The sequence below is a fragment of the Emydura macquarii genome, unplaced genomic scaffold, assembly GCF_026122565.2.
Source record: "Emydura macquarii macquarii isolate MOO-44397 ecotype Brisbane River unplaced genomic scaffold, CSIRO-AGI_Emac_v2 contig_2422, whole genome shotgun sequence".
In the NCBI taxonomy this organism is placed as follows: Eukaryota; Metazoa; Chordata; order Testudines; family Chelidae; genus Emydura; species Emydura macquarii.
Genome location: NW_027132559.1, coordinates 35714746 through 35742351, shown reverse-complemented (window position 1 = coordinate 35742351; position 27606 = coordinate 35714746). Strand labels below are relative to the sequence as shown.

At 40.2% G+C, this 27606-nt stretch overlaps 2 protein-coding genes across 5 annotated transcripts in view; one reads left to right on the top strand and one right to left on the bottom strand.

Moving 5' to 3' along the window:
* Positions 1-21199, top strand: part of RUNDC3B (RUN domain containing 3B) — a 158000-nt gene extending 136801 nt beyond the window's left edge. The window contains exons 10-11 of one of the 3 annotated variants that reach the window (XM_067562260.1): positions 2458-2525; positions 18820-21199. In XM_067562260.1, coding sequence (XP_067418361.1) covers positions 2458-2525; positions 18820-18965 — 214 coding nt within the window. In that variant the 3' untranslated portion in view covers positions 18966-21199. Of the gene's footprint in view, positions 1-2457; positions 2580-3967; positions 4052-18819 lie in introns of those variants that run through there. The other 2 variants (XM_067562259.1, XM_067562261.1) reach the window with 2 other exon arrangements.
* Positions 21200-21265: 66 nt separating this feature from the next.
* Positions 21266-27606, bottom strand: part of SLC25A40 (solute carrier family 25 member 40) — a 56913-nt gene continuing 50572 nt past the window's right edge. For both annotated transcript variants that reach the window (XM_067562257.1, XM_067562258.1), the window contains one exon: positions 21266-25151. In XM_067562257.1, coding sequence (XP_067418358.1) covers positions 25012-25151 — 140 coding nt within the window. In that variant the 3' untranslated portion in view covers positions 21266-25011. The remainder of the gene's footprint in view (positions 25152-27606) is intronic.

The following is a 27606-nucleotide window of genomic DNA, read 5'->3' as shown; positions in this document are numbered from 1 at the left end:
GTTTCTTCTTTTAATGATAGATTCTATGTTTGCCCTTCTCTGGGACCACACCCATCTGTGAGATCTCAAAGTGATCCACACTAGTGATTCCAAGATTACTTCAGCTAGTTCCTTAAATATCCTAGGGTGAATTTCATCAAGCCCTGCTGGCTTGAATATATCTAACTTATCTAAATATTCTTTAACCTGTTCTTTTGCTATTTTAGCTTGTGTTCCTTCTCCCTCATTGTTAATATTAATTGTGTTTAAGTATCTGGTCATAATTAACCTTTTTACTGAAGACCGAAGTAAAATAGGTATTAAACACTTCAGCATTCTTGGTGGTGTTCCTTATTTTCTCTTCTCCCTGCTGAGTAGTGGACCTATGTTTTCTTTTGTCTTCCTCTTTCTCCTAATATACTTATAGAACCCCTTCTTATTATCTTTTATATCCCTTGCTAGGTGTAACTCATTTTGTGTCTTAGCCTTTCTGATATTAACCTTACATGTTTGCACTATTCTTTTATACTCATCCTTAGTAGTTTGTCTGTATTTCCACTTTTTGTAGGATTCCTTTTTGATTCTTCAGGTCATTAAAGTGCTCTTGATTCAGCCATATTGGCCTCTTACTATTCTTCCTATCTTTCCTTCACAGTGGAATATTTGCTGCTGTGTCTTTAATATTGTCACTCTCAGAAATAGCCAGCTCTCCTGAACTTCTTTTTCCCTTAGGTTTTCTTCTCATTGTACCCTACCTAACAGTTCTCTGAGTTTGTTAAAGTCTGCTTTTTTGAAGTCTATTGTGCTTATTCTGCTGCTCGCCTTCCTTTCCTTAGAATCATGAAATCTCATGATGACTTTCAGCAAATTGCCTTCCACCTTCAGATTTGTAACGTTCCTCCTTGTTAGTTGGAATCAAGTCTAAGATGACTGCCCATGGGCTATTTCCTCCATCTGAAACAAACTGTCCCTAACACATTCCAAGAACTTGTTGGACATTTTGTGTTTTGCCCTATTATTATTTATCCAACAGATAGTTGGGTACTTAAAATCCCTCATTACCACCAGGATTTTGTATCTGTTGTTTGTTTTAGAAATGTCTCATTCACTTCCTCTTCCTGATTTGGTGGTCTATAGTCTATAGACCTCTACCATTACTTCCCCCATCCTCCACCCGTTTATCTTCATCCACAGACTTTCAACTGGTTGGCCTCTCAACTCCTTCTGGACCTCAGAACAAATGAATACATTCTGAAGTACAGTGCAACATAACCTACCTTTTTTCTTTGCCTGTCTTTACTGAACAAGTTGTACCCCTTTTATACCAGTGTTCCAGTCATGAGATTTATCCCATCCAATCTCTCTGATGCCAATTAAGTTATAATTTAGCTTATATATTAATACTTTTTTGAGTAGTGTCCCTGTGGGTTTTCCACGTTGGGTGCACATTCATTCCTTTGATTGGATATTTTTGGTAGCAGTGCTCATTCGGCCTGCACTTACACCTTACATATCCTCGTGCTCCATACTGAGGCTACATAGGCTACACTGAGTGAACCACCCTCAGTTCCTTCTCAACCATCTTTGGCCTAAGGTGGAGTCTAGTGTGTGCCTGTTTGCTGCATACTTGTTTGCATCTTTCATTAGTGTTTAGCTGTACAGGTTTAGTAACTTATGGATAGAATGTTTGTTCCCTGTTTTTCTTTTCTTTTTCAGCAGGTGGATGCATCAGTTCCCCTCAGAAGGAAACATATTTGCAGGTTTTATTAGCTTCACATTGGCAGGGAAATAGGGAGTTTAAATTCTCTCACACTTTGGTTACTTGTATTTATTATGAACCTTATTCAGACTAAGAAAGCAGAAACTTTTGTAGTTCTAAAAAGCTGGGTTTTAGGTATAGAAATGTCTTAACCAGGGTTAACTTTCCTGTTAGAAATTAAACACTGAAGAACTCAAAGTTTTTGTATATAAACTGTAAGGGTATGGTCACAATGGATTAATTTTGCATTTGGCTTTTCTTGTGTACTAAAGAGCTACTTATAATAATAATAATCCACTTTCATATAGTTCAGTTCATATTCAGATACCTTTGCTAATATCAATCAGTTAATCAAGGGGGAAAAATAAATACAATATAGTGTCAAATTTGCTAACACTAACAGAGTTAGCCATTAGTAATTAATTTTCATTCTTCTGGGCTTCAATCATTTGTAGTGAAAATTCCAACATTTTTCATTTATTCATTTTTAATTTCATATAGTATTTCTTCTCCTTTTTTTTTTCTTTGTAATGGAGTCACCAAATTTATCTTTTCAGTAGTATGATAGAAAAACTGAAATAGAGACAATATTGAAGGGAAGGCAAGATTAGCTGATCACTTTCTTTTTTTTTTAAAGACTGTGATTATAAACACAATAAAGTTTCAATAGAATGTCATGTACATTTTCTTTGGAAGTTAGGAAAAATTATGTTTTACAGGAAAAGTTTCCAAAGTCTGGACCAACTCTCAGGAGAAGTTAGTCTTTCTCAGACATCTTTGGATCCAGGTAATTCACAAGATGGAGATGGAAAGCAAGATGGATTAAATTTACTAAGTGAAGGTAAAATACTGTGTGAAAGTTCTACTTTGTTCAAGTCCTTGTTCATATTTTTTACTAAATACTTTCCAGATACTCTTCAATTTCAGCAATTAAATCATCTTGCTTTTCTCCCATGGAGCAAATTTGCAGCCTGATATGTGCAAGGAAATAAAATGTACCTTTTCAATAATTAATGTATGTGACTTGATTGATTTTTCCCAAGCACCTTATTGAAAATATGTTTGTATGTATCACAGATATGAGTAGTACATTATTTTGTAGTGTGTTAAGGCTACGCTTTACATTGAGTTCACATATAACTGTTACATTTTCCCCTTTCACCATGTGGGATCTGGTGTAATTTTTCTGTTACAATTAATTTAAGGTTCCATAAATCCCTAAAGTTCCCCTAGTGGTTGAGGCTTTGCAAGAGTTGTTCCCAGTTTTGTTTCTTAAATAAAAGTTCCAGGTATTGGGCTTTGCAGCTCCCTTTCAGTGGTGTTCTCCCACCATTCCTACTTTGTCTTTCATATGTCCATTCTCGTGCCATCTGGCATTCAGATGCTGCTTTTGTCTGTGATGCTGCAAGGCTGCCATATGCTTTCCATTAAAATTAAGATAGGCAGCCATGGACAACAGACAAAATCAGTGGTTAGTACAACATATCTGTATCTGAAAAAAAATTAAAGTACTCCCTCTTGTGGCCAATTGTGAATAAGCAGGAAGGTGCAACAAGACATTTAAGAATCTAAATGTTTAATATGAGTTACTATAAAGAATTTATCCTACTCCCTCAAACTTTAGTAATGTGCAGCCTGGGAAATACAAAATCTTCCTTTTTTTTTTTTAAAGGCCATGGTCAAGTTTTTTCCCCCAGTTAAAAAACTCTTCATGATCAATGCCTTAAAATCTAAATCGATTTCAAGCTCCATTGTGAACACTAGTTTACTTATAGTAATTGAACTAGTAATGTTATGGCTAATATTGAAAAGATACAGTGTGTGCTTTGTCCCTCTGACAGCAATGTGATTCTCTTATTTTTGCCATATTTGACACCATTTTAGTTCAAGTGCTATCTTATGTCCATTTCACAGGTAGGTGCATGTTGCCTCATGCATAGCTGCCAGAGAATTTTTTCCCTCAGTGGTACTGAGTGCCCTCTGCTGCCATGCGCCACTGCGTGCTGGTATTTAAGGGCAAAGTCGTTCCCGACTCCTGTCAGTTACTTCTTAATGCCTATGATGGTGGTCTGAGTGATTGCAGACTTGTTGTGACAAGTGCTTCCCTCACTCTTTTGTGAGCATATCCTGTTGTTTGTTAGTTAGTTAGTTAGTTTAATGGTAATTAATTAAACTAGTTTTAGTGCTAGGTTTTCATTTTAGGTCTCTTGACCACTTTTTATCTTTCAGTACCAAAATGATGCCCTGCACACTGGGGTTTAAGTCCTGCTGGACATGCACTAAGCCTGTACTTGTCTGCGACCCACACCTGGCCTGTTTAAAATGTTTGGGAGAATCCCTCATTAGTGACAAATGTGACATTTGTAAGGGAATCAGGCCCCACTCAAAGAAAGAGAGGTGAGGCTCACGTGCTTATTTATGGAGGCAGCACTTTGCCCTCTGTTAGAATCATCACACAGGAAAAACTCCCCAAGTACATCAGCGGAGCATTTCACCAGAGATGTATATGGCATCTTGGTCCCAATTGCCAGTACAGAATAAAATGCTTAGGCCTTCCTCAGGCTCAGTACCTGGATCAAGTGTGCCACTACCAAAGCCAAGTAAAGGCAGAGACTCTGCAAAACGTTCAGGGGAGAAGGTTCTTCCTGGGGCATTCATCATCTAGGAAGAGAGGTTTGCTGCCTCCAGAACCTGTGCCAGTTCCATTGAAGTTATCCCTGTAAGAACTTTGTGGATCCATTAGCCAATGCCAATTGATCCCTATCACCCCAGAGGCATACACTACTGCAAGGGACCCATGTGTAGACTCTTGGTACCAGTATTGCTGGTAGTACAAGAAGGACAACAGTCATGTTGAGAACCTGCAGTACTAGTACTGCCCAAGCTTCTGCAAGAACCACTGCAGTCAAGAAGCAAGCCTCCAATGATATCCCCAGTACCATCTCTGGGCTTCGGCTACCTCTCACCAGCTCCAATTGGTTCTACCCCTCTGTTGCCAGAAGTGTCAGATTCTTCTTCTTTGGTCTGGGAAGTGAGGCTCTCTGTATTGCATCCAAGACAAGAAATGCGACCCGCACATCAGAGTCTTTGGGACCACAGGCCATGCAGCAACCTCAACACTGGCATCCTTCTAAGGGACTGTGGCTCAGGCAAGGATGGCTCCCTCACCCATATCATTGGCTGTTTTGGACACCATGGCATGGCCCCCCTCCTGCTAGGATGTCCCCTCAACCATCTCACTCACTATCCTTGAGACCTCTTCAAGGGCATTGGCATTGAGGACATCATTCACCAGTTCCCAGTACTGAGATCAGTACCAATCAGCCAGAAGTCATTCAGGCAGCTTCTCCTCTGCAAGACATAAATCAGCCACCATCTCAGAGCCCTGTTGTGTCCTCTTCTCCTCATTGCCAGATAAGGCTATGGAGCTAACAAGTGATTCACCACTACCAGAGGACCATGGAGCTCATCAAGAGCTTTTGAGCAAGTTGGTTTCTGCCCTTGGTATTCAGACAGAGGAGGTGTGTGAAGACTCTCACAAGTTGATGGACATGCTGGTATCAGTGGCCCCTGACATGCTGATTCTGCCAACTAATGAAGCCATTATAGAACTGGTTAAGGTGCTTTGACAGATACCGTCCTGCTTGCCCCCCACAGCAAAATGAGCTCAGAAGAGATACTACATCCCCTCTAAGGGATATGACCATTTCTATTCTCATTCTCCCTTAGGTTCCCTTGTGGTGGCAGCTGCCAATGAGTGGGAGAGACAGGGGCAACAAGCATCAATGCCAAAAGGGAAGATTCAAAGGAAGTCTGCAATTCAAGATTGCAAACCAACAAGAACTCCTGAGTCGCTATGATTTCACTCTCTGGGAAAACATTTTAAAATTTCAAGATTGGTTAAAGAGGGCTGTAGACAGGAGTTTGCAGTAATGATGGATGAGGATAAACTAGTTGCCAGGACATTTTAGATAATGCAGAGTTGGTTGCTTGAACCATGGCATCAGCTATTACTCTGAGATGATGATCATGGTTGCAATCATCTGGGTTGCTCCCAGAGATCCAGCAGACTACTTTGAAGGTCCCTTGTTATTTTCAAAGAAAATGGATGACAGGCTCAATAGCCTGAAAGATTCCAGGGCAACATTAAAATCTCTTGGAATCTCTACTCCAGTGACGAAAAGGAAACAATTTCATCCACAGCAGCCATACAGGCACCAAGTTCTTGCTTCCTGGTCCCAAGATGTGCCAAGGAAAAAGGGTAAAGGTTATAAGAGAGATCCTCTTCAGCATCAACTAGCTCATTCCATCCAGCCACCTGGCATTTTGATGGGTTGGTCGAGGTCAGGGTACCAGTTACATAGTTCCATCTGTTTCCCATCTTTTGTTTACCCATCACTTATCCCACTTCCTAAGGGCTTGGACCCATGTAGCATCAGATTGGTGAATCTTAAGCATGGGGGAGCTGTGATATGCCCTCCAGTCCATTTCTACCCCACTTCCCCATCCTTCTTCAGGGACCACTGTGATGCTGGATGGAATATGAATGACTAGTCATAATATTATTCATATCAATATTGCAAAATTACAGTAATTCATATGATATGACATGTCAGGTACCAATGGAAAGGTTATAATTAACTAAGATTGATAAGCACATTTATATGTATGTATCAGTGTTGTATTGAGTTCTAAATATGTATGATATATCTGTATCCAAACATTTGTGATGTGTTTCTGGGTGACATCCCAGACAGGATGGCAGCAGCACTAAGCCTGCTTAATGGCCCATCAAGGGACTCAGAGGTACTATGAATCCAGTGAAAGAACCCAGGAACTACACCTTATGAGTCACCAGGACATGTAAGAACATGCCCAGGGATGAGATTCTGGGGCTTTTCCATGCCATGTTCTCTATGGCTGTTTTTTGGGGCAAGCTACATGGCAAAAGGTCATAAAAGGCAACTGCACCATCCCCATGTTGTCTTCATTTCTGCTTCTTACCTCTGGATCAACTCATCTGCAGCTGAAGCTGTGAAAGAAAGGACTGAGACCCATCCAGGTACTGAATGTACTCCACAGGAAGTGTATAAGCCTGCAAACTCCACAGTTCTGCTGAGAATCTGATATATATGGATTTTAAAGTCATTTGTATGTATTTGATTGCTTTGACCACTTAACATTTCTCTTATTGTTTGTTTCTTTCTTTTTATAATAAACCTTTAGTTTAGTTTCCAAAGGATTGGCTGGGAGTGTGGTATTTTGGGTAAGATCCAAATTTATATGGATCTGGCAATTTGGCTGACCCTTTGGGGTTATGAGAACATTTTGGTAAAGGGAATAGAGTTTTAAATAACTTCTCTCTTTACTAGTTGCTGACTGGGAGCCAGAGACTGAAATGCAACAAAGGGAGCTGTGTAATTTTTTGTTTTAGCTTCTTGGTAACCAGTGTGGGAAATCAGAAGCATTGTTTGCAATTGGTTGGGGAATCTAACTACTGTGTTAGCTACCAGTTTGGGAGAATCTGCTCTCCTTTTTGCAGCCTGACCTGACCTTGGCATTTTCAAGTGGGCTACTCTAGACATGGGTGAGTCACAACCACTCTCGTGAGATAGTCCTTCAACAGGAGGTTCAGTCTCTTCTTCAGGCAGGGGCCATAGAAGAAGTCCCATTGTGTCTCAGGGGAGATGCTTCTATTCTTGCTACTTCCTTATTCCCAAAGCAAAAGGTGGTCTCAGGCCTATTTTAGATCTAAAAGAGATGAACAGGTTCCTGAAGAAAATAAAATTCTGCATGGTTACCCTAGCTTCAGTTATTCCCTCCCTGGAACAGAAGGACTGTTACATTGCCCTCAACTTAAAGGACATCTACTTTCATGTTGCAAAACACACAACCATTGGAAGTTTCTCACATTTGTAGTAAATGGGTACCACTGTCAGTTCACAATGCTTCCATTAAGTCTTTCTGCTGCTTCTCGAATGTTCATGAAGTTCATGCGAGTGATGTCAGCACAACTGCCAAAATTAAGAGTCCACGGTTTCGTGTACCTAGACGACTGGTTGATCAGAGGTCAGTCCAAGGCTAAAGTGTTATCCAGCATATCCACTATCCTGTCCACGTTTGATGCACTGGGACTTCCACTGAATCAGGACAAATCAATCCTAAATCCAGTACAGAGAATAAAGTTCATTGGGAAAATCTTGGACTCCACAAAGGCCAAGGCCTTCCTGCCATAATCCAGGTTTGAAACATTATGAAACCTAGTGCTGAGGCTGACACACAGCAGCCTTAATTTTCTGTGTCACATGGCAGCATGCACCTATGTTGTTCAATATGCCAAGCTGCATTTCAGAAATCTGCAGGCATGAGTAGCTTCAGTGTGTGCCCTGCTTCGTCATTTGGACAAAGTGGTTCAAGGGCCAGTGTCAGTGTTGTCATTTTTGGATTGGCGGATGGACCCTCTGAAAGTTCATGTGGGGAGTCCCCTTTGTCTCCCTGCTATCAACCCTCATTCTAGTCCTAGACATATCGTCCCTGGGTTGGGGAGCTCTTATGGGGTCCCTGCAGATGCAGGGTCTCTGGTCATCTCAAGACTTCTATAAACATCAGAGATCTAAGATCACTACATTTAGCTTTCTCGGCCTTCCTCCTCTATGTAGTGGGAAAGAATTTATTAATTCTAATAACTCTGTGGTTATCTTTGACATAAGCAGGTTGGGACAGGTGCAATCAACTCAACTGTGCCAAGGAGCAATTTGCCTCTGGGACTTTTGTATAACCAACTCAGTTCATCTCAGGGCTGCTTACCTTCCAGGGATACAGAACAAGTTAGTGGATCAGCTTAGCAGGTTCTTCTCTGATTGCCTCGAGTAGTCTTTACACCCAGATGTGGCGAGGTCCAACTTTCAACTCTTGGGGACTCCCCAGGTGGATCTATTTGCAACAAAGATCATCAGAAAATGCCATCAGTTTTGTGCCAGGGGAGGTTTCAGCCCAGGTTCACTGACAAACGCTTTTCTCCTATCCTGGAAAAATCCTCTACTGTACACCTTCCCTCCAATTCCTTTGCTACCCAGGATCTTGTCCAAAGTCAAACAAGATCATGCTCGTCACATCCTTATAGAACAGGTTTGGCCTTATCAACACTGGTACTTGATTCTACTAACCTTGCTAATCAAGCCTCCACTGTTTGTCCTGTTGGACCCAGATATGATTTCCCAGGACCACAATCACTTGTTCTAGTCTAGTATCTGATCCCTCCATCTGACAGCCTGGATGCTTAATGGACCACAATCACTTGTTCTAGTCAAGGAGCACTTACCTGGCTAAATGGAACCACTTCTCCATTTGGTCCTGTCAGAAAGATGTATCTCCACAGCAGGATCCCCTGGACCGTATACTGGACTATCTTCTATATCTAAAACAGAGTTTGGCTAGTGACATCTGGCAGCTTTTTCAGCCTTCCACATCTCGGTGGATAGTAGATTCCTTTTTTCCTACCCCATTGTCACCAGATTAACAAAGGGCTTGGTCAGATTGAATCAACACATACAAGATCCCATCCCTTCCTGGGATCTGAACTTGGTCCTAGCAAAACTGATAAGACCATCCTTTGAACCCCTTGCAACTTGCATTCTGCTTATCTCTCTGTGAAGGTAGCATTTCTAGTGGCCATTGCCTTGGCCAGAAGGGCGGGAGAATTGAAAGCCTTAGCGTCAGAGCCCCCTATATAGTTTTCCATAGATTTAAGATTTATCTTCATCCTCACCCCAAATTTCTCACTACGGTGGTCTCTAATTTTCACATTCAAGTAATCTACCTGCTGACTTTCTTTTGGAAACCTCATGCTCACAGAGATGAGAAGAGACTTTATTTGTTGTATGTGAGAAAGGCTCTAGCTTACTAATTGGAACGTACTAAGATATTTAGGACCTCTACTCAGTTATTTGTTGTGATTGTGGACAGAACTAAGGGTGGACCAGTGTCTGCTCAAAGGATTTCATTCTGGATCTCTTCTTGCATTCATTTATTACCAGCTGACTAATACAGCCCCCCCAGGTAATGTATTGGCACATTCTAATAGAGCACTGGCAACATCGGACTGGCTTTCTTGGCACAAGTATTTATCACTGACTTTTGTAAACTGGTGACTTGGTCATCTGTCCTCACCTTTGTTTAGTCAGTCCAGGGTTAATGCCAATTTTGGATAGGTTGTCTTACAAGCACTGTTCAGGTAGACTTTGAAGACTCCTCCATGATTGTCTATCTCTGAGTCACCTACTGTGGAATGGACATATGCAAGCTCTCTAAGAAAAAATGGTTACCCACCTTTCTGTAACTGTTCTTCTTTGAGATGCATTGCATGTGTCCGTTCCATAACCTGCAAGCCTTCCCCTCTCTATCAGAGTCTATCTGGTATGAAGGAGCTGAGGCATGTCTGGGGTGGCTCTGCCTTCTTATTCCAGCACACTATGGTGCATGGCAACAGAGTGTTCTTGGACCACCCCAACAGGTACTGCTGAGGGAAATATTTTCCGACAACTGTGCATGAGGCACAGGCACAAATCTACAGTGGAATGGAAGAATATTTTGAAGAACAAGTTACAGAAAGGTAGGTAATTGGTGTGGGGGATTGTATTTAAGGATTGTATCTGTCAAGGTACTGAGATCTCTCACTTCTAGTGAAAGTCATGGCATCAGATGGTTCAGATTTTGCTATAATCTGTTGTAAAATGTATTTTAATGCAGTGCTGCACTTATTATTATAGACTTATAGAAATGTAGGGCTGAAGGGGACCTTGAGAAGTCATCAAATTCAGTCTCCTGCACTGAGGCAGGAGCAAGTAAACTTGGTTGACTGTCCCTGAAAGGTGTTTTTTTTTAACTTGTTCTTAAAAACCACAGGGTTTAGCCACCGTTATAGTAAAAAGGTGTTTCCTAATATCTAACCTAAATCTCCTTTGCTGCAGACTAAGCCCATTACTACTTGTCCTACTTTCAGTGAACATGGAGTAAAATTGATCCCCATCCTCTTTCTAACACCATTAATATATTTAAAGACTGTTATCAGTTCTCCTATTGTCTTTTTTTCTCAAGATTAAACATGCATAGATTTTCTAAACCTTTTACTCTTCTCTGGACACTCCAATTTGTCCACATTTTTCCTAAAGGGTGGTATCCTGAATAGGACATTGTACTCTAGCTGAGGCCTCACCCATGCCAAGTAGAGCAGGACAGTGTCTTCCTGTGTCTTATATACATGTGGCAGAGTGCTGGGAACCAACAGCTGAGTCAGCATTCTGATCACTTAAACACCAATTAAATCCCCCCAGGATAGACCTGACTGTGTTTAATTAGTCCTTCCCAGCTCATTCTAATCTGCTACAGAACTAGTTAGTTCATTAATGCAGAGGGTAGAAAACAGGAAAGGAAGGAAATGCTGGAGGGAGAGGTAGGCTAGCAGATCCAGAACCAAGGATCTCTGGGTGGAGAGAGCTCTTACTCTACTCTTTTTGGCAGAGGGGTGAGGCGGAACAGATGTTGTACATGCTGTGTATGGATCAGTAAAGGTGGTTGAAAGAGCAATGGAAATAAACTACACAGAGGTGTTTAGCACCTGAAAGTCTCTGAATAGTCTGTATAATCAGAGCAGGAGACAGGCATGGCATTCCGCCCTGTCACAATATGACATACGTATTCTTATGTAATGTTTGAAAACGTAGTTTTCTGAATTTCAGATTTTTAATGTGAAGTACTGTTGAAAGGGGTTTTGAGTGCATCGTGGGAGTTAGATTTTAGCTTCTCAATTGTCAAATCCAACTGTTGATCCCAAAGAGTGTCGACTTATGCTGAACATAATTTACACCCCCAAGAGTGCTCTGGCACCTAATAACAACCAACTCCACTCTACCTTGATATTCCTGCTCCCTCTGCCAGGTGATATAAACATCCCTCAGCTCAATTATAAATGGTAAAGCTTCCCTCTACATCACTTTTATTTCATCTCCCAGATGTTTCTAGTAGCCAGTTATCCAGCTGGAAACGTAGTTAACTTTCCTGATAATAGTCATGTTATGTTCCAGAATCCCTTTAAAACTTTGGAAATGGTGAAGATCTCATATGGTGGATGCATACTACTGAACTGAAGTAGTTAAATTATTTTCCCCAGCTTTCCCATATATTTTCCCAAAAGATTGAGTTTATTTTTGGGGGGGGGATAGAGTGAGTGTAGATCTTCAGATGTCACTTGAGTTCTTTCCATAAGAACTGTATTCAGTCACTCTAATTAAAAAAAAAAATGCTCAGCAGATACAAAACCTAAATTATTAAAAAATCCACTGGAAGATGCTGGTAAGTGCTGTAAAACAGTGGATTATTTTCACTATACAATTTTTTTTCAAAGGTAGGGCTTCCCTTTAAATGAGAGACAAGAGGCACAGTGTTCATAAGTGTCTATTTTACAGATGCAAAGTTCCTTGAGGTTTTGGTGGACTGGGTTGTAAATACAATATAGTGCTTGAAACGACTTAGTCATCTGTTCAAACCCAGTTCAGATTGATGGTGTCCAAAAGCTGTTATCTGATCCCTGTTGCATGTATGAAATAAGATGATTTCACTGGGTAAGTATCTGACACAATCATAATTGGCACGGAGGACATGAGTTCAATAGACATGTTGCCTGACCTAGCCTCAACTCTGGAGGTGTGGTCCGCCAGGTTGCATATTTGTGAAGCAGTATTGGAAGTTTGCACTGCCATTGCCAGTGTAAAACTGACATATTTTATGAGGAATTATCAAGACGGACAAAAAACAAAACATGTTTATCTTTAGTAATAGCATTTACTGATTCCAATGGGTTTTTTTCCACCAAAGATTAAATCAATAAATCTCTGGTCATGGAATTATTCTGGTAATTTACTGCTGTTTGGTTGAACCTAAAGGGAATTTTTTTTACTGATAATTTCCTTTCTGTAAGCAGAGTCTTCAACAGTTCTAGATGTCTGGGCTGCTCTTCTGTTGCTGCAGCTGACAGAGGTGGATCAGAGTTTTGGTGCCGCATGGTCTGGCCACACCCCCTCTGCTCCTGCTTGCTGCCAGATGAGTTATTCCCAATCTGTTAAATTTGCATAACATCATGAACAAATATTCCAGAGATAATGAAATAGCTACATACACTAGACCAGTGAAGATGTTCATATGGCAATAATTCCACTTAATATCTGACCCTCAACTCATGAGTTATCCAGGGTGGGTAGAATTGTGGGAGATGTTGCTGGCAGAAGGAAAAGATCAGCAAGAAATTTTATGTTTTGAAGCCCAGCATCTCCAACAATTCTGATGTCTGGGAAGTAGCGAGCAGTGAACAGATATGGGGGGGGTTATAAAACAAAAGTTTGGTATGAAAGAAGTAGGAAGTAGTTTGGTAGGAAAGCTCCCCTTTTTGGGAGCTTGCTCAAGAGTCTCTGATTTCTGGCTCCTGCCTGCAGCATGTCCCTGCTAAAGGAAACCTCTGCAAAAGATAAAAGTTCCACCTTGTAGTACTTAATGAAAGTGTTAGTAGACCAACTGGTCACTTTGCAAATTTCCAACGTGGACACACTTGCTCCTTCCACTCAGGAGGTTGGTAAGGATCTCATAAAGTGTGCCTTGATTCCTTCTGGGATAGAAATCTCTGATGATTTGTAGGCTTCCACAATACATAGTCTAATCCACTGAGCAATGGAGGACTTAGAAGCTCTTAGTCCTTGGCATTTTGTGTGGAAGAGCGTAAATAGGAAGCCCAATTTTCTCATAGATTTTTGTATGCTTGAGAGCGATTTTCAACACTCTTCTGACCTCTGAGATGTGCCACACATTTTCAGTTGGATGGTGTAGTTTTGAACAGAATGAAGGAAGCATAAGCTCTTCAGAAGTATGGAAGGAGAAATTTACCTTATGAGGAAAGGATTCTGGTGTCCTGACTGCCACCTTTTCTTTTTGGTATACGCAGTACGGCTCCTATATAGATAAGGTTGCCAGTTCCGACATTTGCCTGGCAAATGAGACAGCTACTAAGAAACAGCTCTTAATTGTTAAATAAAAGGCCAACACTGAAGTCAGAGGCTTGAAGGAATGGCTTGTCAAAGCCCTCAAAACTACTGAAAGGCCCTATTTTGGGAAGAGTGGCCTGTCAGTCTGGCTAATCAAACTGAAAACAAATCAAATCAAAGGAATCTGGATACCTGTGGATTGTCTGCCAGGGACCCTGAAAAATATTTTGGCCTCTTTGTTCATTGTTCAGCCAACCTGTTTGTTAACTGTACCAAGGCAAACACCTGAACAATGAGATTGAAAAGTACCTGATTCAGGTACCACTCAGAATTGCTGAGCCTGCATCTCCTGAGCTGGTCTGCCTTTTGGTTCAAATCCCCTTTGAATCACTCTGAGGGGAAAAAAGGAACCATTCTGCCCATCTCATTATTTCCATTGCTTCCACATGTAGTACTGGACTTCTGATTTCCCCCTTGGTGGTTTAAATATGCAACCATATTGTCTGATTGAACCAGGACATGGTTCCCCCTTAAGGTGGGCTGGAGCCTTCACAGATCTTGACTGCTCTCAACTCTAAGAGGTTTATGCTGTGAGCCTTTTCCTTCTGGCTCCATAAGCCCTATGCTGTTTGGGTCTCCAGGTGAGCTCCCCAACCCTCCAGGTTGGTGTTGGCTGTGAGGACTAAAGGATCTGGAAGGCAAATGGGTATGCCTTTGCAGACATTGTCATGGGTTGACCACCATTGTAAGAAGTTGAATACCTGTGTTGGACCCTGTTAGGATAAAATATTTAGGCCTGAATATCTGCCTGAGATGGTATTCTGGGCCTGCTTGCCTGCCTGAAAGCTAAGATCTTTAAGATACATGTGTAAGCAAAGAACAAAGACATAGTATGTTCCTTTTCCCTATCTACAACCAGATGAGTTTTCTTTATTTCTGTGAGAAAAGGTAAGGGATGTAGTTAAAATGTTTTGAGGTGTAGAGGGGGTTTAATATATGAATGCACAAATGAAGGAAAGCTCTGACTCTTCAAGACAGATATCTGAGCAAGGCCAAGCAACCAGCTGGGAGATATAAGGGGGGGGGGGGGTGAAGGGAGGTGTGAGAGAGAAATACTATAGTGTTATAAAGTGACCTTGGCCAAGATGTAACCTCACTCCCTGCCCCTCCCATGAGGTACAAAAGAGGTTGTACTAAAGCCTCCAGACTCAGGCCCTCCAAAACAGAACATGACCATATATTAGAAGGGGTGGTACCGGGCGCGGACCCCACAGGTATAATTAAGTCTACCAAAAACAATGAGAGTTCTGTAGCACTTAAAAGACTAACAAATTTAATTTCTGCAGGCATAAGCTTTCGTGGGCTGTAACCCACTTCATCAGATGTAAGGAATAGAAATCAGATTGGGGGTGTATATATATTCATGTAAGGTTAAGGAGCAACAATGGGGAAGTTAGGTATAAGCAAGGTCCATTCAGTTAGAGTAGCTGAGCCTATTCACAACCATTGATTAGGAGGTGAGAATGTGTGAACAGTGACAATTACTTCTTGTAATGAGATAAGTCTACCAAGAAGGAGGAGGGAACTCTGATGTATAGAGCTATAATTAGGGAAACAGGGAGCTCTATGGGCGTATACAGCTACGGATTAAGGGGGAAGGAAACTATCAGCGTATAGAGATAAGTCTGAGTCGTGTGAAGGGCTATAATTTTATGCTTGCTTGTTTAGCCCCAATAAACCCATCACAGATAGCCCAGAGTCCAATCTGCAGGCAGTTCCTTTTCGGCAAACTGTGTCTGGGAGTTGAAAGGAGAAAGGTCAGAAAAGTCCTAACAGAACCTATACTTGATCTTTCTTGTGTTCTGTGGTGTGATCCCTCATCTCTAGTATGAAAACTTGAAGAGTTCTGATGCATGATTGTGCCTGTGGCAATCCATGTGCATGACACCAGATGTCCTAGCCGTTGGAGGCATGGTGCTATAGTAGGTCTCTTGCGGCTCTGGAGCAAGAAAATAAATTCCTGGATGGAACCAGAGAACTTTTCCTGGCATTGATGATGAAGCTGGGTGCCTAGAGGAGATTTCACATTTGAGACCTGGTCTTTTGTGCTACTGACTGCGATGGAGCTTTGATCTGCATGTTGTCCAGGAAGGAGTATAGGTGAGTTTCCTACAACTTTAGTCTGGCTATTATCACGACCAACATCTTTGTAAAAACCCTGGGGGCCGAGGACAGGCCAAAAAGGAGTGTTCAGTATTGTCAACATTTGCTGTTGTAGGAGAACTACAGAAGTCTGTGGAGGCACAGCCTGATGGGGATATGGAGATATGTCTGCTGGGTCTACTGAAGTCAAAAATTTCCCCTGGGACAGGGATGATACTGTAGAGGCCAGGATCTTCATCGAAAACTTTTTCTTCATCCACTTGTTGAGAGCCTTTTGAGATACAGAATGGCTCTGATACTCCTTGTTTGCTTCTGAAGAAGATGATGGAGTAGAACCCAGAGAACCTTTCTTTTAAGGGAACACTCTTTATCACAGCCATATCCAGAAGATGAGATATTTTGTTCTGGATCAGATTGTTTTACAGGGTCATTGGATCTGGGTGACTGGATGAAGTATGGATGGATGGAGCCTGCAGCCTAAGGGAATATCTCTGGCTCACTATTTCCCTGACCCATTTGTCTGTGGTCAATGAAAACCATTATTCTTGGAATGGGAAATCCTGCCCCCTAGCTTCCGCTCTGATTGGAACCTATGCAATTTTTGTCATAAAGTCAATTTGGAGGGGTTGGGGGAAGAGTTCCCTCTGGGACTTCCCCCTATACTTCAATTCCAGTATTTGCCCTCAGGGAATCTGTTGTCCCTTCGCTGGTACCTCTGTGAGGATCAGGAGAAAAGTAGTGCCTCAGTGCGAAGGCTGGTCAATATGCTCTTCTGAAGGCCCATAATGGGGAAGAGAGAGACTGTTTAGATTTTGCCATCTTGTCAGTCACCATCTTATCCAGCTTTTCTCTAAAAAGAAAGGAGCCTGGAAACTTGGCTGAGCATAGAACCTGGTTAGAGTGAGTATCCACCTTCAAAGGTTGGAGCCATAGGTAATGCCTGGCTACTGAACCAGAAGCCATGGTTTGGGTCTAGAACCTAATTGTATCCACTGAGGTGTCAGCTACAAAGGCAGTTGCTAGGGAGACTTTCTTGAAAATGGAGTCAGTCAGGATAGTCTCTGCTCTTAAGGGCTTTGAGATGTTCCATCCAAGAAAGAGATGCTCCTGCAAAACAGATAGCTGCCAGGGACACTCAAGGGGTGTGGAGGAAACTTCAGAGCCTTTTTATGACTGGCCTTCATATTTCCATTCTTGGGATACTTAGGGTAGAACTCTGCTTCTGAGGGAATAATCATATCTTTGGCAAGGGACGAACAGGAGTGTCAAACTTCCGTGTCTCAGCAAAATAACCTTTTGATTCTTGACTGTTATAGAACCCAGTGTCACTAATGTGCTTGCTCTCAGCAAACTTTTTCCATTCATCCCTGATCACTTCCTCAAGGAGGAGTGAAGGGGTATTGCAGCCTCAAGGGAGGATTTTGAAGGGAAAATTTTATTCTGAGGTTTACAGACAGGAGCCTGATCATGTTTCAGAGCCAGACAACTCACCTTCCTCAGGGTATGTCTACACTGACGGCGGCAAATTCGCCGCTGTCAGATCAATTTATCCGGATCGATTGAGTGGAAGTGAAGACCCAATCAATCGATCTGGAAAGTCGATTTAATAAAACCATCTCTCCAAACAGCATAGTTCTGCATCAAAGGGTATGTGTTTCCTGTCAGTGCAGCAACATGGAAACGGCGTGCTAAATGGAAATTACGATGTCGACAGGAGTTAAACAAGCTACTCTGTGTAGCTTGCATAACTCCCATCGATGCCGCTGAATTTTGCCAGCAGTATAGACCAGGCCATAGTGGAGGACAGGGAAGAGGACTCCTATCTTCTGGATTTTTTGTGCTTTCTTCCAAGTTTTTTAAAACCTTTTTAGCATGTTTTGGGAGTATAGAAGCTCTGCGGTGGCTTTGAAACATGTTTTAGAGTTCACCCTTACTGGGTTCTGTTTCCCCTGGGAGGAGGCAACTTGTTAGAGCCCTCCTGATATGCTTGGGAGGGGGCTGACTTAGAAGCCCTGCTTCTTTTCCCAGAGTGCTCAGGACCCACTTTGTCTTGTGGGGCAAGACGGGTGACCCCATAAACCTCCTCTCTTTGTTCTGCAGGTGTCCCCTGGTCTTACACCCTGAGTCCAGTGGTCAGGGTCTTCCTTACTTTTAGAGCCTCTCCCTACTGTGCACTGGGATTCCTGGTCCATTTTCCCCTGCCTCAATGGGTAAGGGACCTCACCTGGGCCCTAATGGAGTTGGGGACTGAAGTCTGGGTGCAGGCTAGGCTCAACTTGGTATCTGCTGAGCCTAGAAAGGCTGCCTCACATATACAGCACCTCTTGGATTTGACCTGATGCTTTCTTGGCTATTCTGCCATGCCCATATAGGGCACAGGTCCTAGCAGAGAGACACTGCAATAGAAGCTCAACACCCCTCCTCCCCCCCCCCGGGGGTTAACCAATCCCAGGAGGAGGAATGCCAGGGAGGGAGAATATTGTTCCCCACTGCCTAAAAAACTGGGCAGAAGAGTTAAAATAGAAAGAGTAAGGGTGGGAGCAAAAGAAACCATACCATTTTCTGAGGCTGTAGAGGCAGAGAATCTGGAAGCAAGCAGTAGCAAAGGAAGCATGGTCAGACCACATGGCACCAAAACTCTGATCCACCTGTGAGCTGCAGAGACAGGAGAGGTGACCAAACACCCAGAATTGTGGGAGATACTGGCATGTTTCCCTAAAAACTGGTGACTGCATTTGTGCATGTATGCTTATGTTGTATTGAAGATGAACAGTCTGTAAAAGGATACATATACTGACCTTCTCTCTTCCGTGAGTGTTACCCCGGTTCAGGTAGCTCTAGTATTAGGAATTGAACCGTGATAGTGATTAACATATTCTGTTTGAACAGGAAAGGAAGACACTCCATCATTGCTTGGACTCTGTGGTTCTCTGACTTCTGTAGCAAGTTACAAATCTCTTACAAGTCTGAAATCAAGTGAATATCTTGCAAGTCCTACAGCAGAGATGACAAGTCCAGGTCTAACGCCATCTTGAGCAGATATACATAACAAGGAAGAGCTTTTGTGTTGTATGAGTTCAGGTTACATGCCATAATTTGACTTGCTGTGAAGACTCTTAAATTCAAGCAAGCTACAGAACATACTGCTTTATTTAGCCTTTTTTTCATAATGATCTATTTAAAGAAAAGTCCCAAAAAACATATACATTATGTGTCAAATCTTCCATCATGTTTTCCTTTAAAAGGATTTTTCCAGACTTTCTCTTTGACATCTTAAACTATTTAAGAATTCGAGGCAGGTACAGAATGTATGTATGATTTAAAGTTAGAAAACCTTTTAGAAAAAAATATTTGAAAATCAGTCTTCGTTAAACCATCATGATTTATGTTTCCCTGCAAGAGTTGATCACCTCCCCAGGCTCTAAACTAGAGCACTTCCTTGCATATCTGTCAAAACTTACAGAAGAGACAGGGAATCCTGTATGTAAGCCTTGGCAGGTTAGTAAAAGAATATCAAAATTCCCAGTTTACATTATATTACAAAACTTTACTTGTTTAAATATTTTTTAATCTACATGTGTTCTGTTATGTAGGATCTCAGATAACTTATTTAACCTCAGATGTTTTGAACTACTGCCAGGTAAATGTTAACCTTGCATTCCAGTTATCATTATGCCACTTAGAGAATTGATTTTTTTGTTCAGATATGGTCATGGTAAGAAATAGTATGCATCCCTAGTTTCTGATGATGGGACACAGTAATAAATCTTCTAAATCAGGATTACTTTCAAGTTTTAAGAAGGGATTGGGTGGCGAGTCACCCAGATGATTGTGTGGCCCAAATGAGGAAGAACTTCACAGGTAGAAGGCACATCCTACTTGCTTGCTTTTTGTTACTGACTTATGTTAATGTAAAGGTGGGGGAGATCACCACCTTAGCGCTTTGAGAGAAACTACCCCTCCCCCCACCACCTCCCAACGTCCATTGAAAAGGATCCCAGGAGTAAAAAAGGATTAGAATGAAAATTTAACAATATTCTCATGATGATGTTTTTTTCTCTTCCATTAAACTGTTTTGGATAGCTATTTCTCTTGATTGTGCTGTGCAGTAATACTTAAACACAAGTGAATTCTTTAAAAATTATATGCCTCTAATTAAGTCACTGATATGAATTACCTGAAAACATTTTTTAAATGAAAGTAAACTTTACATCTTTCCAGCTAAACTCTCACCTTTAAAGTTTGCAAATAAATTTGTGAATTGCAAACTGCATTCTTAATTCTTTGTAAGATGTAATGAGTCATTTATCTATGAATTTTGCTATTAAGATAATGCTTATGAGTATCATCTTTTAAAAAAAATTAAATGCATGTAAGTGTGTTGTATTTATTAATCAAAGGGAAAATGCTTTGCTGTGCCAAAGAAGTTCCATATATTGTTTACATGAGTGGCTGCAATACTAGGGTTATTTAATTACAGTGTACTTTCAGACAGATTTGTTTACAGTCAGACACTACATGCTATACTCTTTGCTTTATTTATATTTGCCACATATATGTGCCTCTTGTAATCTTACCCTTAGTCCTACTACTTGTTTTTCAGAGGATGGGATAAAGAAAAACAGGCAATCTAATCTGACCATTCTTGTAAACAGAAGAATGTAGGAAAGTTCAGCCTTGATAAACATATGAGACTAAACATTTTCAGAACTAACCCACAGCCTCTAATGATCTCTGAAATAAAATTTAATTAAAACAATAGTGCTTTCAGAATGCCTGTTATTGCATACAGTAATTTCCTAGTTCTTGCACTAAGAGCTTGCTGTCAGGGCAGTTCAGTAGTTTAATTGAACAGTATTCATTAAATATTAATTTCTAAACTAAAGCTGCATTTTTAATGCAAAGACATTGAGGGAAGCAGGCATCCATAAATAACTTGAGCAACCTATGCTGTTTTAAACACTTTTCCCAGTACATCACTGTTCTTTGGCTGTAATCATGATTATTAGTCATGTCAGCAGACAGCTCTCTTGGAGCTGCTGCTATAAAATTCATCTGTCATGTAATTTAAGTCTTATGTAATCTTTCACACTTGTAAATGTCAGTGTTTGTGCATGGGGAAGCTGGTTGTACGTGTCTCTCAATTCTAAATGCTGTCCATTTTTCAGAAATAATTGAACAATAAATGCCAAAATTGTATGTGTATGTTGTTGCCTTGCTATATTGTAAATGTTGCATGTAAATTAAACATTTTGTACTATTGCCACTACTAGCTCTTGTCTCTGTACTCTTCTAATCAAGAAGTGTAAAGTAAGACCACTTACACACTAGTGTGTGAACATAAAGCAATTTAATTTTGTTTTAAAATTCCTAAACAAGTGAAAGTTAATCCTAGAATTTGAGAAGACCTTAAAGTAATATTTAAAGGATAGGCATTTCCTTTTCATGTGAGTGATCTACTGAGGTCTATAAATTAACTTCAAACATTTAAATTGTGCTGACTTAGAATCTGTGCCAGCCAAAACAAACAAAAATCTTCAGTATAATACATCACCTTTTTAAAAAAGATAGTATGTGATACACTTAACACTTGCCTCATCATGCTGGTTCTCTTCCGTTCTTTCATCCATTAAACTGAAATATAGCTAATACATCAGTATTTTCTATTTACATAATTGTTATAGTTGCCACCAAGGACCTTATACAGTCATGAATGGAAGAGGAGAAAATCCATGACACCTTTATTATGTGATCCAGGTTATGAAAGTTTGAACTCCTAGTTTAGACTCAATTGATAAAGGAAGAAATGTCAGCTTAACCTTGTTTTGAATGTGTGCTTCCCTTACATAGAAAATCTTTAACAAAAAACAGCTAAGCTTACATTTGAAATGAGAAAGTGGTAGTTCAGTGGGTTCCACAAAGTATCAATGAGGCCCAGAGTTTTACAGGATTTAAAAACATATTAGGTAATCATGTGCTTGTCTACACTGCTCTGCAGTTTGGATGAAAGATGTGAACAGCACTCTGGGTCAAAGGGCTGTGCTCTTACTCCTCTGTGCAGATGGTGGGGGTGCACAATAAAATGTTCCTAACTTGCATTAATGTAATCCTTTTCAGCCAGGCTTATATTAATGCAAAATAGGAACTTTCTCATTCACCTCTGCTGCATTCACAGTGGGGAGCTGCAGCATAGCATGTTGATGGGCACTACTGTTCACACCACTGTAGTCCAAACTCTGGGGCAGTGTAGACATAGGCTAACACCCACAGTCCAATTAGTTAGGATGAAAGTGTTTTAAACATGTGCTTCAGGGCATAAATTCACCACTGACTGAGACAAACTTTCCTAGGGGCAGGTTATTTTACAAATATCCACTATGGCATTTTTTGCACCTTCCTCTGAAGCCCTAATACCACCTAGCTTGAGAGATGGTTTAAGAGCTTTCAAAGCCCAGATATTCCAGAGGAAGGCACAAAACCTTCATTATACAGTATCTGTGCACTATATTATACAAAAATTGTCTTGAGCACAGCTGGTGGAACCATGCACATCCTGACACCTTTTTAGACTGTTTATAAAAGATTCCCCTTGATCATATGGCATTATGAAACTATGAATTCTACGCTTCAAAAGCACTTTTGTTTTAAATCTGCCTTCTCGTTAAATCTTACACTTCCAGGTGGGGAATCGCTTTTCTATATTTGTACAATACAATGAGGCCTTTGAGTGTCACTATAATATAAATATTTAACAAATGGAGCCTTAACAGTTTTGCTAAAAGTCCTTTAACAGGAGCGAGGGCCCTCATCTCCTCTTCAGTGCATCTGTACAATTGTTATCAGGCTTATCTTCCTTTTCAATTTTACATTCTACTTTTGTTGTAAGCTCCTATTCACCAGAAGGCAACATGCTGCCTAGGTGGAGAAGGTCCAGAGGTAATTCTGTGGGGGTTGGGTTGCCTGTTTTTTCACAGCAGAAGACAGGTGTCAGACAACACAGCCAATTAAAAAAAAACTACATTAGACCACAAATAAATACAATAAAGATTCATGAATAAGAATTTAAACTTTCCACTATAAAAAACAAAAAATGACTTATCCATCTGTACATGGAATCACAAAACCAGAAAACATTTGATTTTATTAAACATTAACATTTTTATCCCATCCATGGCTAGTAAACAAACTCATTTCCATGCCACATTCTTTATTTCCATTTTGAAAATATTTGAATGTTTCACATTTCTATTTGGATTTATGTATTTTTCATAAAGTGCTATTTATTTTTATATTATTGAAGTGTAAATTATCCTGAGAACCAATTCTTCATGGTTCACTTGAATGAGAACTGGTTTTCCTGCCCCCTCACACCGTTCTCTATTCTGCATCCTTTTTTCAGTTTAAGAAATGCAGGTAGCTTTTAAACCTGCTGGACTCTTAATCCTTACTGTTGATGGCTATCAAATTAATAGAGCAAACTGCCTTTTTTTTCCCCTTGAGGAAAAACACGCTCTCCTTGGCCACATAACATGTAGTGGGTACTACCTTAGTTTAGTGAACTCTCAGGCAACACTTTAGGAAGTGGATGTACTAGTAGTGTACATACAAACATAGCAACAACAAAAGCCTACAATGTGAAGGGATAAAAACCTGAAGAGCCACAAATGAACTGGTAATTTCTAACTTACTGCTTCAGGGCTGTAGGAAGGTCACCTATGTACTTACTCTAGTGTTGAGTGATAAATTTTGTCATGGACTCATCAACACCCCCATATGCCCCAGAAAACTTAAATGCCAATTCTTAAAGAACTATGTTGTGGTCCTCAGATGCTATGGAAGTGGAGTTAGCTTGTGAAAGCTTTAATCAAACTCTTGCATACACCCAAAAGATATTCAAGACATCTTAATATTTAAAATTCTTTAACAGAATAGCCATTATACTTCAAAAATAGGGTTGCACACAACTAGTCAGTCATAGATAGCACATTTAACCCCCTGTAGGCGCTTGACCATCACAAAGCTTCCCCCCTGGAATTTTTGGATGTGCAAAAATCCAGAATCAGGCTCTTAGTGGTCCAATTTTTGGAGCTAATCAGTTTAATATGTGGCTCTTCAATGGAATCCAAATAGTGGAATTTCAGTAAGTGAAATAGTTTAACTTAAATGGCAACAATCAAAGTGAAAAACATGCAGAGGATTACATGGCAAATAACTTAATTCTGATTATTCATTTAACTCAAAATTGTGCAAGGTAAAGTTTCTAATCAATTCAGGACCAATGAAAGTTACAGGATTCCTTGCTACTGTATTTGTGATCTATAGCATACTCCTACTTCCAATTTTCAAATCACATGTATGGTAGGCCAAATATAAATCGTTTTTAGGGTTCTGTTTCAAAGCTATTTAGTGGTGTCCTTTTCCAGCCTCGGTCTCACTGAAACACTGATGAAATAATTAACCTAACTTTCAGTAACAATGAAGACTGCTGCCAAGACAACCACTCTTTGAAGGAACAAATACTTATGTAGGTACATGATTGAGCATTCATGAAAGACTTTCCATGTCTGTGTTTACATATTGTCTATTTTTCTGAACACATATTCTAATAGATTCTCAAAGCATAAATGCATTTAAAACAGGTTACTTAGTGAAATATTAAAATGCATGTAAAAATGATCATGTTCTATACCAGTCTCATTTTCCACTGAAAGAGGTTTTTTCTGTTATACTGATGGCCAATACTATTTCTGACCAATCTCAAAGTTTTCTTACCCATCTCTGAAGATGATTATAAAACTATCAGTTTGTTTCCTTAACTCTTTGAGCGTGGTCTTTAAAGAGAGAATTCACATGAAATTTTAAACAATGGTTCTAGGAATACATACTGCACATAGAATTCTTAAACATTTTTGAATTCAGAAACAAAGGTGCACAATCAGCCCAGGGGGAATGCTAACTTAAGGGAGTTTCAACTGGCTAGCAAACATCATAGCTAAATTTTACCCAGTAACTTTGGAATATTTTAATTCTAGACAAAAGTCAAAGCTGGCACAACCTTTACCAGATACCTTGACTGTATCTTCAATCTCGGTTTGAGGAGAATAAATAGCTTTGCATATTTTTTTGTTTGTTTAATTTACGAAAGAAGGATTTCCCATATTCATAGCTGCTGATCATTATGGCACAAGCAGGAGCAACTTTAATCAACCGTGGAACAATACCTGTAGGGAAAAAAATTATTTACCAATTTAATTATCCATAAATATCACTTGTTTTCACAAAAAGACAGACCACTGTGTAGTATCACTTTCTGTAGCAAGTAAAGTGGTAAACTATTCTTAAAGAAATATATAGGCCACAGTCCTACAAACACAGAAGCACGTATTATGCCTGAGAAGTCCCAAGGAACCAGTGCACTGGCAAGTGTCATGATTTTGGACCAGTTTGTTGAGTTGCACCCGTAATCATGTGAATAGCCACAGGCAACTTTTTATCTGAGCTGTCTGCAGTTTCTCCCTTTGGCTGCTAGAGCCAAAAGTGGCAGTGATGGCATCCTCTGTACACTCTGAGCAGAACCTCAGAGCAGGTACAGCACTATGGACACCCCCAGTCATCTAACAACAGCCCCACTTCCACCCTTCCCTGGTGCAGTACAGTGAGTGGAGGTAGGAGCTCAGGGGAAGCCCTTCCCCATGGGCTGGAGAAGGGGCACCTGCTAGAACCTGTATGGGGTTGTGAGGCTACTGGAGTCTGTCAGTGGGGAGCAAGTGCACTGGGAGTCGAGTATTTAGGGCAATCAGAGGGAGGGAGTCATTAAGCAGGTGTACAAGGAACAGGTGGCTACATTTTTGGGTGTATGTTTTATATGTATTTAATATTGAATTTTCAACTTGTAATTGTCACACAGGCAATTGGCATGGGTAGATGGGGTTCAAAAGTGAGAAGACAGAGCCCCTACCTGTTTTGGGTTTGTTTGTTTTTTTTAATTCTTATTAATTTCTTACTCATGTGTGCTCCCCAGCTGGCAATTCTACACCTAACACTACTTGAGCACAAAGGTATGCATGTGGCATTGTTTTGTGGATGATAGTTTGATAGTTTGACAGTTGTTCATGGGAAATAAACCTTCTAAACTGTTTGATACATTTAACCCTCATAACACTGAGCCTAGACTTGTATGCAGCTTTAGATGAAAAGAGCATTACTATGCAAATTTTGAAATTTTAAAACCCCTTTATATCTATATATGTTAAGTTACAACTTAAAACTTAGGAGAAAAATTAAAGTGGTACACTTCCTTTTGGTTTGTGCTCCTCCTGATTTGGACTGCATTTTTTTTTTTACATTTTGATTTTCATTTGACCAGTTTAAAATGTATTGCATTGACTTACCACATTTTTATAAAGGATACTTAGATAGTCTTAGATGAGAAATGTTGGTTTTGTAAAACACAGGCTTTAAAAGAGGAGTCCAATTAAAACAGTCTGTTTGGATTTAAACACACTCCTGCAGTGCTTGCCATCCTACTGTGGGTGATGCATGAGAACCAGAAACAAAATTCCTGCTTTGTTTACTTTTTAAAATTCATTCAGCTTGGTAAATGAAAATAACCCATATAATTGAGGAAAACCATTTTTTAGCTTTAGTAATTTCATGTGATAAAAATGAGAATTTTTAGTATGATTTTTTTATTCTGACGTGACTTTTTAAACAAATAAACTGAAAACAGTGGTGCTGTGAAACCTGATGTTCCAGGGTTATATATAGCATCCAATACCTCTGCTCCTGCCTCATGGATTTAGTAATATGACTGTGGCATATTCTAGCCCTCTCTAAAAGCATCATCACACAAAAGCCCAACTTTCATTGACTCTCCATAATCTTCCTGATTCTGTTTCTGGGCCTTCTGCATTCATTAGCCCACAGTATCCTACAAGCCAGCAATTGTTCAGAATGATTTACTATAGCAAACTCTATTCCCAGCTACCACTCCCCTATACTCAGATGCAAATGAAGATATTAGCAAAACTTCGTTAAACACTCATGACTACAGACAAGACTTTTGGCGCTGCAGGTTTGTTTCTAGAGACAGAGAATATCAAAAGGGTTAGTGAGAAAAAGTAGAACAAAAAAAGGGGCAGCCATGTGGGGCTGAATGTTCCTAAGGATTTATGCTGAAGTAGTACAGACTGGTAGGAGATAAATTACACCCAACGAAGATCTTCACCCTAAAACATACAATAAAATTAGGCCCACTGAGCCTTTAAGGAGAGTGGGATCTCCTCTCCAAGAACAGAGTTCTTAAGCGTCTCCACGTTCCAGTTTGTTTTAGTTCTTTTTGCTTTTACAAACTGTCTCTCTCACCTGCTGGAAAAGCTATTTTCACCCGCAAAAATGACCTTTCCTCCATATCCAATAACTGTACACAAAACACTTTTTTGTTTTTCACAGTTCTTTAGTTGCAGAACTTTTCACAGCATTTCACAATTTGGGAAAATACTTATAACTAATTAATTGATATAATTGATAAATGCACTACATGCTAATTGTCACATGCCTGAAAAATAAACCAACTCAATTCTTAGACACTGTTAGCCCACTGATGATGTCTCAATGAAGAGTTTGCTAGAATTCCTTATTTTTATATATATTTATGACTGTTCCACGGTTAACAAC